Here is a 13,713-nt window from a genome sequence, read left to right on the forward strand (position 1 = left end):
ATATAATTAATAGTGAAAGTACAGTAACTCAACCAGTGTAGATAAATATACTTTCGAAGTGGATACCATAGATATCATCATGATTTTTGTAGTTTCCTCTTTAATGGGATAAATGAGAAATTGTGCAATGGAATTGTCTCTTTTGACGATTGCTGTAGCATTAGGTAACGGTAATAAGGCATAATAGTTGTTTACCTTCTAAAAAAGAAATAGTAACTTTTTTAGAATGTTTACTCAAAATCCTTGCGGGTTAAGCTCATATTGTTTTATGTTTATAGTTTTGTCTGCTGAAAAAAGTGCGATAAATTTTTATATTTTGAGTTTGGGCTCGGGCTTAGCACGGGCCTGCCATAACTAGTATATATATATATATATATATATATATATATATATATATATATATATATAGGCTATTCTCCCGCTATGCTATTAGCCTTAGCCCAAAGTCTTTTAGTCGGGCCTTTTTTGCGCAAATTGTCTATATAAAATGGTCTTTGATTTTTGCCCCTCAAATTGCTGGTCTTTAATGTTTGTCATTGCTTCTCATTTAATGAAAAATTGTGGGCCAGAGTACCCTTATTCGCTGGTCTACGAAATCATAGATTCTGGGTTTGATCCTCAGTAAAGGTGATGAATTCGTTGTTTTCTTACCCAAAAAAAAAAAAAATCGCAAGGCATAAGTTTAGTGAAATTTTGTCTTGTTCGGCATAAGTTCTGCAGGAATTAAATTATCTGGCATATGTTGTGTAATAACTAATTCTGTCGGCACTAAATAACTAATTAGCCAAAAAACTTAATTCCTATAGAACTTATGCGGGACAAGGCAAAGGTTCTATACCTTGCAAAATTAGGTCATAAATAAGGGTAGATCGATTTTTTTATTATTATTTTTTTGACCACTTTTTGTTGCTTAAATTGTCTTAGGACAAAAATTAAAGACCATTTGATGAGCAAAAGTTAAATACCACCCCAAGATAGGGCATTTGTGCGAATGACCCTTAGGCAGGTCCTAAAAAAGGACAATCTGCAGGAATGGCCTTCGTTGGGGGTGGTCTTTAACTTTTGTCCCTCAAATTGGTGGTCTTTAATTTTTTTCCTTCGCTTAATACCTCAAGGTTCTGGGTTCGAACCCAGTCTCAATAAAAAAAATAAAAATTCGCAAGACATAAGTTTAAGGCATGCTTCTACTCAAAATTAGGCCTTAAGGTAGACCTGGCCTTATGGCAGAGGTTTGCAAAATTTCAGCAAAGTAATTTTTTTCCCTTAAGGAAGAGTTTGAAACCCAACTTAAGACATAAGGCATAAGTTTGAAATCCAACTTAAGGCATAGGTCCAACTTATGCCTTGCGAATCCTAACTTATGCTTTGTTATTTTTTTTAATTTTTAACTGAGCGGGAGTTCAAACCCGAAACAAAAAGTTTTGCTATTTGAGGCGCAAAAATTAAAGACCAATCCTTTTGAAGGACATTTCGCGCAAAAAAAGCCTAAAAAATTCAAAACCCGAGTTTGCAATCGGATACAATGCTCTGACTATCTAGCTGCTTTCCAATTGGTACGGCGAATCAAGGATATTCCAACCCTCAGAATGCACATAATCTGTTCGATGATTTGTTTCAAAGAGCCCTCAGATTCATATACCCCCTTTTAATTGCTCTTTCTCTGTTTGTATTTAACTAAATCTTTGAGTGGGTTCAATTAACAGCATTCGCAGTCCTTATTTTGTGACTTATTATCATTTTTACTCCCTGCTTTACCATAATTGATAAATTTCAATCCTCCTGAGTGACAATTTGTTTGAAGTTTGAAGAAGATGCTTATAAAACGTTTCTTTTCATCGTCGTCGTCCGCTTCCCCGAATTTGTTTAAAATAGGAAGCATTTTGAAGCAAGCTAGGACATTTACAGATGCCGATATTCTTGATTATTCTAAGTTGACACACGATGCTAATCCATTGCATTTTGATGCTGAATGCGCCAAGAATGCTGGTTTTGATGACTGCATTGTTCATGGGATGCTTGTTGCTTCCTTATTTCCCAGGATTTTTGCTACCCATTTTGTAAGTTTTATTAGACTCCTAAATCCTGCCCCTTTAATTTTGATTCAATGACAGGGTAAAGATGTATATAAAAGTCCAATTACAGGTAAACCATGTATCGTAAAAGTGGATTATTAATCGGGAAATGATGGTAAATAATCTGTTGCAGTGATTAAGCTATACACCGTTAGTGTATCTAATCTAACCAAAACTTCATAATACTTTGCCAAGATACGATACTTTTATAGAATGATAAGATGAATATGATTTTAACACTATCATCAGGTTATTTAAAAGCCAAGTAGAAGTGTACAATCAGTTAACCTACACACTGCACAGAGAGCTTAACTGATATTCAAACTTTTTGTGTATATAGCGTAAATCTGAATATGATGATATATTTCTTAAACTAGCAAAATATGCCATATTGTTGGATGGAGAAGGTGCCATTTAGGTCTAGTTTTATGTTGAACAATTCCTTAGTGTAACTCTAATTCTTGTTGTTTGGTTACTTCTCCAGCCCGGAGCTATATATGTCTCACAAACCTTGCAATTCAAGTTGCCTGTTTATATAGGAGATGAGATCATTGCTGAGGTACAAGCAACAAGCATAAGACAAATAAAAAACAAGTACATGTAAGTACCTATTGGCTGATGATTGATATCGACACAAAGTACATAGTTCGTAGCTCCTAATTGCATTGCTCTTTGTGGTCCAGCGCAAAACTGTCAACAAAATGTATCAAGCATGACGGTCCTCTGGTAATCGATGGTGAAGCAACAGCAGTTTTACCATCTCTGGTCATGGAACCACCTCACTTGTCAAGTACTTCCAGCTAATCAGTAACACCTTAGCTCGTCAGCAAAAGTATCCTGAAGGTGCACGAGCATCTCTTAAGAAATACAAAGGGAATATCCCAGAGTTAATTGCAATCCTGGATCATTTGCATCTATAAGTTGCACAGCATACATGAGATGGTAGTGTTTGATGTCATTCAGTTCAGAGCCTTTAGGTTAAGTTAGTACTAGTTAGCAACTGCTGATACACATTAAAGTTACATTTGATTGCTGTACTTGGTGCCAAACTTTGTCCTTGGACTAGCACTTGTCATTGGAGTGTGACAGCGTTTGAGCTGTAAAACCTATGGAGTATTAAATTTTGATTCCTTCCTGCTGAATATACTAGTAATGGCTTAAACATATCAAGCAATGAAAAGTAAAAACGTATTATTTGAGGCTGATTCCACCAATAGAGATACTGCCCTTTGAGAAAAATGAAGTAGGCTGCAAGAGAAAAACACAACATCTGACTAATAGAGGTTTATTTGCAATCTGATGTTCGTACATTGTAATGATATATATTTTGCAAATATCGTTCTTAATCACATTAGTTAATATGTATTCTCACATCAATTTATCATTTATAATCATGTCCAATTAACAGATGAGTCTACAATTCAACTCACTAGCACTAGCATAAACCGCTTCCAGTGCCATTTTGAAAGGAAAAGGATGAAGACTGTTTTACATGCGCAAGAATTTGCCATCCGAAGTACGAAAGTCCCACTCCCTGCGTAATAAGCAAAGAAGAAAGAACCACTAAATAACGTAATAGTTTGTTTGGCCAAACTTGTTTTTTCCAATAAGTGTTTATTTAAAAAAAGTGAGGTGTTTGGCCAAGCTTTTGGAGAGTAGCAAAAACAACTTTTTAGAAGCTAAAAAAATAGCTTTTGCTTAAAAACACTTTTGAAAAAAATACACTTATAGAATCACATTTTAAAAGCTTGACTAAATATTAATTGTTTCTCAAAAGTGTTTTTTAAATTAAATGACCAAACACAAACTACATTTCGCCACAAGTAGTTTTCATAATAAACTGATTTTAAAAGCTTGGTCAAACAAGAATGAGAACAAAAATCACTAAAAGTTTGCAAAACATTATACACTTCACAATTCACTTGCACGCGTGATCGAGTTTGAAATTTTGAAGCTCCTGTATTCAACCTTTTTCTTTCCAAACTCTCAATTCCCTTTAATTGTATTCTCCTTTCCTGGTCAATGATTAAACAAATAAACCGCAGAAAAAACAATTCATAACTCCACGAAATGGAACGTGAATAACTGAAAATTTTATTAATCCTCCATGGAAGAAGTTTACAGCTAGTCCCAGAGCCAATGCACTTTTTATGTCAGCTTACATTACAGCTAGAGAGCCAGCTGAAAATAACATGGCCTTCTCTTTTAGTCCTTCAAGCATGATCAACAATAATCTTTGTCCTAAATACCTGACTACTACTGTATAATTATCGATTACATCATGGGAAGTCCTTGAGGAGGAGCGAATGCAGGTGCAGCATTAGGCATTTTCTTGTCCACGACAATCGCTTGTGTAGTGAGTACCATTCCTGCAACTGAAGCTGCATTCTGCAAAGCACATCTTGTTACCATTGCTGGATCAATAACACCAGCTTCTACTAAATCCTCATACTTGTCAGTCATTGCATTGTAACCCATCTTCCATTTGCTAGCCTTTATCTTCTCCACTACTACTTCCCCTTCAACCCCAGCATTCTGAGCTATCAAAGATGCTGGAGCTACTAATGCCTGCAACCACAATTAAGATTTTAAAAAGAAAGAAGAAACAAGAAATCTTTATTGCTTTTGATAAGAGACTCATCCCAATGCACACTGTTCAACAGGCTTTCACTAGTTACAAACTTGATTTTTGTCCAATAAGGAATCATAATAAAGGACAAGAAAAAGAAAAAAAAACACGGTCCGCTACTACATATGCAGTAAGTGCTCAGTACAGTTATGTCTAATTGGATATTTTCCTATTAACGAAGGGCGGATATGCTCAATTTCGCATACTTTAAGGGCAAATTTGGCACTCTTGCTTATTAATAAGCTAATTAGGTTAATTGGGACCTCCAGTTAAATTAAGGGCACATTTGGACCAACCATTGAACAGTAAGGGCATATGTGAGCTAAATTATTAACGAAGGGCATATCTACTCAATTTAGAATACTTTAAGGGCATATTTGGACCTTTTCCGTAATCTAATAGGTACCCACAACTCAACTTCAATACATATTTGCAAAATAAAATAAATAACGAGGAGCTTCTTGATAGAAGTAAATTGACATTGTTTACCTTTTGCACAATGTCAGCGCCCAACTTCTCATCAGGATCTTCAAGATTGTCCTTAATGGAGGGGACGTAAGTTGATAGATGAACCAAAGCAGCACCGCCACCAGGTACAATTCCCTCTTGAATTGCAGCAAAAGTTGCATTTTTTGCATCCTCAATTCTAAGCTTGCGGTCCTCAAGCTCAGCTTCTGTTGCAGCTCCTACCTTTATGACAGCAACGCCTCCAGACAACTTAGCAATTCTCTCAGCAAGTTTTTCGGAGTCAGTCACTGAATCTGTATTGTCCAACTCCTTTTTAATCTGAGAAATCCTAGCCTGTACCTCGTCTTTCAACACATTTTCAGCAAGGATGGTTGTTGAGTTCTTGGTGATATTCACCTTTCTAGCAAAACCTAGTGCTTCAACTGGGGTATTCTCAATATCCATACACAAATCAGATGCCTGATACTCCGCTCCTGAAAGTATACACAACCAGCACTTTAGGAAATGTTTCCTTGTAAGGTAGACACATAGCAGCACTAACCAAATTCTCTTAAAAAAGAATTGCTAAATAAGCTGACTGGAAAATTGTATAAATTCAAGGAGAGTAAAATTACACATATTATCTAAGTATTCTATTGCTTAACATCCCACCAGTATCGGGTATAACTTCCTCCCTCTTTCCTCCTCAAATACACATCCAAAATAGAAAATAAAAGAGGAAAAGAAGGACATTTCTTTGAAGACAAGGTACTATGGTTCTTCCATTTATCTAGTTCAAGATTATGCTTCCACTTTCTTTATGCTTCCACTTTCTTTATTTACTTTTAAGATTATTCTAAAGGCGTCTAATCACACCAGAATGATGCTAACAATCTTAAATGAACATCTCCATTGGACAAATGCCTTCTATATATGCCTGACAAAACACAGACAGGTTCGGAACTAGTTTACTCTAACCAATCTACTATTATCACATTTGTGAAGTGGTACAACTAGGTCAAGCAAGTTCAACTACCTGTTACAATGGCAATATCTTGGAGAAGAGCCTTCCTCCTTTGACCAAAACCAGGTGCTCTGATGGCAGCGACATTCAGTATACCTCGTAGCTTGTTCACAATAAGAGTAGCCAAAGCTTCTCCTTTTACGTCTCCAGCAATAATGAGCAGAGGGGCTCGTAATTCAGTTGCCTTCTCCAAGAGGGGCATAATATCCTTGATTGCTGAAATCTCGTGATCTGTAATCAACACTCTAGCAAACTCAAATTCAACGATTAATTTCTCCTGGTTGGTGATGAATTGTGGGGATATATATCCCTTATCAATCTGCAAATAACGGAGCAAAGTTTGGGTTAACATACATTACAGGCAGTGGCAGAACCATAGGGGGTTATCGGTTCAACAGAACCCACAGTTTCCATCTCAAACCCTACGTATTATGTGATAACCAAGTCTTACTTAGAGTTAGATATATATTTCGTAACCCACATTCTCAATTCAGAACCCACAACATCTAAACCTCGGATCTACAACTGTTTACAGTTGAACTACCCGCCAAATAGAAAAGAGATTGTTTCATTCTTGGCCCATTGGCCGAAATTAATTACGGGTGCTAGCCAAAATATACCAAACCTATGCTGATTATGTATATTATATGTATGTTTGTACTTGATATACATTAAATATGCATTAGCTGGCTATTATTTTCTAGAGTGGTCCAAAAAGGTAATTATCCCTAGAAAAAAACAGTAGAGAATACATTCTTGTCTAAGTAGGTGCATACCTCCATCCCCTCTTCAACACGAACAGTTGTTTCAAAGGAAGAGGATGACTCTATCGATAGAACACCATCAGGACCAACTTTGTCAATTGCATCAGCAATCATGGTTCCGATTTCATCATCATTTCCAGCAGAGATAGAAGCGATAGCTGGTGGGAAGACAATTATTTGTAAAATACTTATTGTCATCCATTTTAGCAATAACAAAAGAAGGAAACTTAATAACCTTTGATGTCATCACGACCTTTAACAGGCCGAGCCCTCCTTTCTAGCATTGCAATCAAAGCATTTACAGTTTTGTCAATGCCCTTCTTCAGAGAGACTGGATTTGCACCAGAGGTAACACTTAAAAGACCAAGTTTAATGATTTCCCGGGCAAGAACTGATGCAGTTGTTGTCCCATCACCAGCAGAATCATTGGTTAGGCTTGCAACCTTAACCATAAATTCCAAATTTTCAGTACACAAATCAAGGAGTATGATAAATAAGACAATTGTTCTTACTGTCTGTCCTTAGAGCAATTAAACAGATTCAGGACAGATTTAACAATGATCTTCATGGAAGAAAATAACCAACCTCTCTGATAAGGGTAGCGCCTGCATTTTCCATGGCATCAGCTAGCTCTATGGCGCGAGCAATCGTGACTCCATCATTAACCACTTTCGGGGTATCATATTCATCTAAAACCACATTCCTTCCTATAAGAAAGTAAACACGTCATCACGAGTTAAAATCATATGAACCAAGCTTATTTTCTGCCTCAATTATTTCTAGTTTGCTAAGAAATGAAAGAAAGCCGAGGGTCTATCGGAAACAGCCTTCCTACCTCCCAAGGTAGGGGTAAGGTCTGCGTACACTCTAACCTCCCAGACCCCACCTAGTGAGATTATACTGGGTATGTTGTTGTTGTTGCTAAGATATGAAAGAAAATAGCCCATAAAGGAAACAAAAAGGTAACACAGAGCAGTACAAAGCCATAGAGCACCCGTTTTAATGTTCCCAAGGGCGCAACTACAAGTTATCATTAAAAGTAAAAGGACTTGAGTACTCATAATTGGGTTTTAAGACATCAAGAATTAATAAAAACTACGACTATGTTTTATATGAAGATGAATATCATTTTCCAGCAAAATGTTTTTTACAAGGAAGTCATTTTCCGTCAAAAGGGGGAAAATGGCTTGCCTTACCTATGAGTGAAAGTCATTCTCCTTACGATTATCTGAACTTCAACTAACACTAAGACATTATAATTGACATCTGGTACTAAAAAAATTCATAAAAGCACTCTCCAATTTGCTAAGTATCTATATCTATATATAATATAAAGCTAGACATAGACAAGGTGATGTGGCACCTCTCTATGGCCACCATTCATATTTATCTTTTTTCTCCTTTTTTTTTTTTTTTGACATTTTCCCTCCATTTCTCTATCTAATAAAATAATAATCTATTAACTAATTGAATTATAAAGAGCCTCATCCATGCACGTTTAAACCAATTTATTGCATTTCAATGACCATTATGATTGCATATCAGTTAGATACCTTTTCACCTCCCCACTTTTCCCTATTCTCATAAACTCACACATTTAGTGTTCTATTATAAATGCCTACTAAGATGGTGCTGAAAGGTAGTACATTCCAAGTTAGTTTCCAATCCCATTTATTGAGAATCCCATCGTGTTCAATTGCTTCCTATTTTCTTCTGCTTCATGTTATTGATATGTTTCTCAATGTCCTATATTCTGATGAAACAAATGCAGGTTGTCCGGTAAGAGTTAGCATAATCAAGAGAAATAGAGTTTCAATATAAGCAAGTGTTTTTACTATTTTAATTTACGTATACTTACGTGTAACGTCGTATCTGAACTCTTACATAAAAGTAATGCATACTGTTTCTTTCATGTTTAATTTCATTTTTGTCGTTTGGAATTTGCATGAAGTGGTTACTTTTAACAACTATTGATAGTATGGAGATTGCATCATTCATTTTCACTCCATCAGAAGAAAGGTATATATGTCCTACTTCTTTTTATACTATTTTTTCAGTGAAAGATCTAACTAATCTTCATTGCTTTCTTGCATGTAGCTTTAATATTTCCAAATGGAAAAGGATTAGAGAGAGTGTAAGATCTATTTCCTGAACAAATTTATTTATGAAAAAGAGTTTTAAAAAGAGTTGTCGTAAAATGAAGTTTGGTGCCTATTTAAAAGAATAGTGTGAGAAGAGCCAGAAATTCTTATTATAATAGGTTATATGACAAGCTCCACATACTTGAGTTTTAATATTTTCTTGATAAGTCATCTTAAGAAAAAAACTAAATTCATATGAAAATTAATTAGTGTTAGAACTTAGAATTACTTTTTCCATATAAAAATGTTTTGTAAGTAGTTTTCTTAATCAATATGTTTACAGTTGACAAACGTAATTGTCGACTGTCATTCAACTTTTACGTTACTAATTCCACTTACATTTCGTAGATAATATAACAAAAAATTTAATGCATATACTAAGAAGGAATTTTTACATGATATAGCTAAATATATAGGAGGTACTTAAGTATAATAACTACACTTTAATTTTGTTACAAACTGTAGCTATAAGGTATTTGTATTTACAACTCATAACTATAAAGTATATGCATCTGGCTTACTGTATTTTTTGGCAAACTAGATGTATTTGACTGTATGTGTTGTTTGACTGATCTATATACATATGCATTTCGCTGACTGTATTTTGGCAATGTAGAATATTTGACTGTATGTGTTGTTTGACTGATATATATATATATATATATATATATATATATATATATATATATATATATATATAGATATAGATATATATTTGGCTGACTATATTTTAGAGGGGTATATTTCAATACACCCGAATACGCGCGAAACAAGTAAACCATAACTACAAATTGTAATTATTATTTGAATTCAATGTATAATCAACACGGTGTTAATTTGGAATGGAAACAGTTTTCTTTGAAAATAAAAAATAAAAGTTATAATATAATATTTTAAAATAAGTATTATAGTAATGAAATTCTATACCTTTTGCATGAGAAATAAAAAGACCTCGATGGTATGAAAATGAAAATGCCAAAAATTGCACATACATATATAAGAATAGATAACTAAAAATAAAGAGAAAAAATTTACACTAACTTTATTTTTTAAATATACGATTTAATTAGATTTTTTAAAAGTTAAACCAATAAGAATGTAATTTTTGTGTTATTTGTGTAATTATATTTTAATGTGGAAAGAATATGTTGTTTAATGTGGAAAAAAATATGCTATTTAAAAAACCTTGAATTTGAATAGAAAAATTAAATTACTTGAAATTTAATTTAAATTGAAAGATAATATATTTGAATCTAGATTAAAAAGAATATAGATTTGAAAAAGTGGCTTAATAAAAAGTATGGTTTGATTCTTTTGCCGCTTTTTAACCATGTGATATTTAATTGGGTATAAAATATGAATTTGATGAGTTAAATATGTCTATTATTAAAATAAAAAAAAATGGGGCTTTAGTGACATGGCATGCCAACTAAGAGAGAAAGAGACTTTTGAGGTGTTTAGGTATTTTTTGAGAAAAATAGTGATATTTGAGTGACCTTATTGTCCTAAATGAAATAAAAGTAACTTTTGTAGGAAATACCCTAAACTTGGGTGACCATCCAAGGATTTATACCATTTTATAGTTCTTGTGTTGTGCCTTTTAATTACCTACCTCTCGTCTTAAGAACTTTCTCAATCAACTATTCTTCTTCTTTTTTTCATATTTTTTTATTTTCTTGCTGTCTATTTTTTTCTCAGCTATGTTATTATTTTTTAATGATTCTAATGTTAAAATTTATTAAGTGAATAAACAGGTAAGATCTTTTTTTAAGAGCCTGAAGTTTGAGATTTTTATCTAAACTTCTGTGTATTCTCTTCACCTTTTTTTTAAATTTATTAACATATGCACATAAAAGATCACTTTCTTCCTTCTAAATGCTTTTTAAATAAAAAAATAGAAAATAATTTCACCTATATTAATCTATTTAGAATTTGAAGATAAAAAGAATATCAAGATTTTTTGTTTTTGCAAGATATTTTAATATTTTGCTATTTTAACGTTCAATGTCATATTTTATTACTGATATTTTAATATTTTGCTACGTATTACTTATAAGTATTAATCTTGAATATACTTTTTTCTGCAAAAAATTTCCACTCACTAACCAAACACCATGGAGAATGACTTTCTTGATAGCAAAGACATTCTACCTCAAACCCCCAAAATTAATCTAGTGGTTATATGAATCCACTGTATCAAAAACAATTATCTTACTTTTGAATAGCTTTACTCTTACCATCAACCTGCTGTACTTTGCAATATCCATAAACAATAAAAAGGAAAACTTTGATTTATCTAACATACCCCGAGGACCAAGAGTAACACCAACAACATCGACAAGCTTATCAATTCCTGCCTGAAGGGCAGCTCTTGATTTCTGGTCAAATGCAATTTCTTTAGCATTTGCCCTTACTACTAATCTGCTCTTTGAACCTTTATTGTTGAATTTCTGGCCTTGCAATTGATTCACCCTTCTTTCCTTCAAACCCTCCTGCATTAACACCCCAATAGACCAACAAACACATAAAGATCACAACTTTAAGCAGATCCCAACAAAAAAGATAAAGATCAGTAGATCAAAAATATATACTCACTCCATTTCATTTTTTTTTTTTTGTCTTACTTCCTTTTCAGTCTATTTAAAAAATAACGTCTCTTTACTTTTTTCTTTGACAACTTTTCACGTGATACGTTTAAGACCACGAGAACTACAGTCATTTTGTTACATTCTGTATATCTTCAGTTTAGAAGCACAAGATTCAAAAATCTTTCTTTATTTTTTAGGACCCTTACTTTTATAAAATTTGTGGCAAGTTAAAACAAGACAAACAAATTGAAGTGGAGGGAGTAACAAAAAAAAAGATCCCAAGAAACAGATGAGTACCAGTTTAGAGGAAGAAGGAAAGATAGATGCGGTGGAGATAGCATTAGCAGATGCCATTATTGGAAGAAAGAGTAGAGTGAAGAGGGTGTAAGTAGCTGCTTCCTTCTACTAGGAATAAGGAGTGGGTGTTAGGTGGGGTTTTGGAGGTAGCAATAAGGTTTAAGCCTGCCTGGTTAGGTGAAGTCTCCCAAAAGGCTATTAAATTCTTCGTTTAGTTTTGACCAAATGTTACACTACAACTTCTTTAATAATCCTTCCGTTCACTTTTACTTATCCATTTTGAATTTTTCACGCTATTTAAAAAATAATAAATGAAGTATATAATTTATCAATGTATTTATATTAATTGGTGCATATTTTTATTGAATTTGAAAAATGCTTTGAAGTGAGTAATTAATACAACAATAACAATAACCCAGTGAAATCCCACAGCGTAGGGTAGAGTGTACGCAGACCTTACTCCTACCAACGTGAAGTGAGTAATTAATACTATGAGTAAACTAGGAAAAATAAAATTATCTTATCTTTGATATGTTAAAAGTGACAAGTAAAAATGAAAATCTATTTTTAAAAAAATGGACAAATAAAACTGACCGGAGAGAGTAACTACGTACTACATGTCAATCCAATATACTAAGTTAATAGAGATAAGGGTCAAAAAGACACCCTAACTATCATTTTTTTTTTTAGTTTCATACCTAAACTATCATAAAGTTGAGAAAACTACCTAAACTATTACTGTCTAGTTTGCAAAACACACCTGAACTAAATGTGTGAACTCACTCTCCAAAAGACAAGTGAAGCTGAAATTTTCTCAAAAAATTTATTCACATGACATAAATAATGCTATGGTGGCACTTACATGGAAATTAAAAAATAATATTTTTTTATTAAAAAAACTGCATTATTTTTTTTAAGAAAATCAACATTTAAAAAAAACAAATCTGGATTTTTAAAAAAATCAAAAATTTAGAAAAAATGGATTTTTTTTTTTTTTTTTAAAGTGTGAAAACTAAACAATCAGTTTTTTTTTTTAAATAACTTTTCCATTTTTTAAACTATTTTTTTTTACAAATATTATTATTTTTCAGTTTGTTTTTTAAAACAAATAGTTTTCTTTTTAAATTTTCATGTAGGTGCCATTGTGACATTATTTATGCACGTGGAAAATACTTGGCAACATTTTTATATAAAATGGAGAGTGTAGATCACATGCCATTCAAGAATAATTTGAGGTGTGTTTTGCAAACTAGATAGTAATAGTTTAGGTAGTTTTCTCAACCTTCTGATAGTTTAGGTATGAAACTAAAAAAATAGTAATAATTGAAGTGTGTTTTTGACGCTTATCTTAGGTTAATATCAGCCATAATATCCCTGTTTTTCATATCATACACTAGATGTACAAAATTTATTTTTTTATATAATTAACCAATCATTTGTATAGTGTTTTGACAAAGAAAAAAGAAAATTTGTAATGCGATCATTTTTGCTTTGCCTTTTAACTGAAATGTCGTGAAGAACGTGCGTCAAAATATGGATTTGATGTGTTGAATGTTGAGCAACATTTCTATTGCATTTCCTTTTCTTTCTTGCTATGTCATAAATCTAAGGGCCTGTTTGACCATGCGAATTTTTCACTTTTTTTAGAAAAATTATTTCACTTTATTTGAAAATTAATTTGAAGTTGTATTTGAAATTTAGAAAATAACTAAAATCTTATTTTCACATTTTTCACTTTCAATATATTCAAA

At 32.9% G+C, this 13,713-nt stretch overlaps 2 protein-coding genes across 2 annotated transcripts; one reads left to right on the plus strand and one right to left on the minus strand.

Moving 5' to 3' along the window:
- The first annotated feature begins 1,420 nt into the window (after positions 1–1,420).
- On the plus strand, positions 1,421–3,214 carry LOC132626262 (3-hydroxyacyl-[acyl-carrier-protein] dehydratase FERN, mitochondrial). The gene is made up of 3 exons (XM_060341071.1): positions 1,421–2,057; positions 2,557–2,672; positions 2,756–3,214. Exons 1-3 carry the CDS (start codon positions 1,812–1,814, stop codon positions 2,874–2,876), a joined length of 483 nt encoding a protein of 160 aa, XP_060197054.1. The 5' UTR covers positions 1,421–1,811; the 3' UTR covers positions 2,877–3,214.
- A 929-nt stretch (positions 3,215–4,143) lies between these two features.
- On the minus strand, positions 4,144–12,138 carry LOC132604758 (ruBisCO large subunit-binding protein subunit alpha-like). The gene is made up of 8 exons (XM_060318250.1): positions 11,963–12,138; positions 11,383–11,569; positions 7,522–7,643; positions 7,172–7,379; positions 6,949–7,094; positions 6,185–6,491; positions 5,191–5,642; positions 4,144–4,640 (listed from the first exon to the last, which is right to left on the minus strand). The coding sequence occupies exons 1-8, from the start codon at positions 12,017–12,019 to the stop codon at positions 4,347–4,349; spliced, it is 1,773 nt and encodes a 590-aa protein (XP_060174233.1). The 5' UTR covers positions 12,020–12,138; the 3' UTR covers positions 4,144–4,346.
- Positions 12,139–13,713: the final 1,575 nt, after the last annotated feature.

The sequence above is a fragment of the Lycium barbarum genome, chromosome 1 (genome assembly GCF_019175385.1).
Source record: "Lycium barbarum isolate Lr01 chromosome 1, ASM1917538v2, whole genome shotgun sequence".
Taxonomy (NCBI): domain Eukaryota; kingdom Viridiplantae; phylum Streptophyta; class Magnoliopsida; order Solanales; family Solanaceae; genus Lycium; species Lycium barbarum.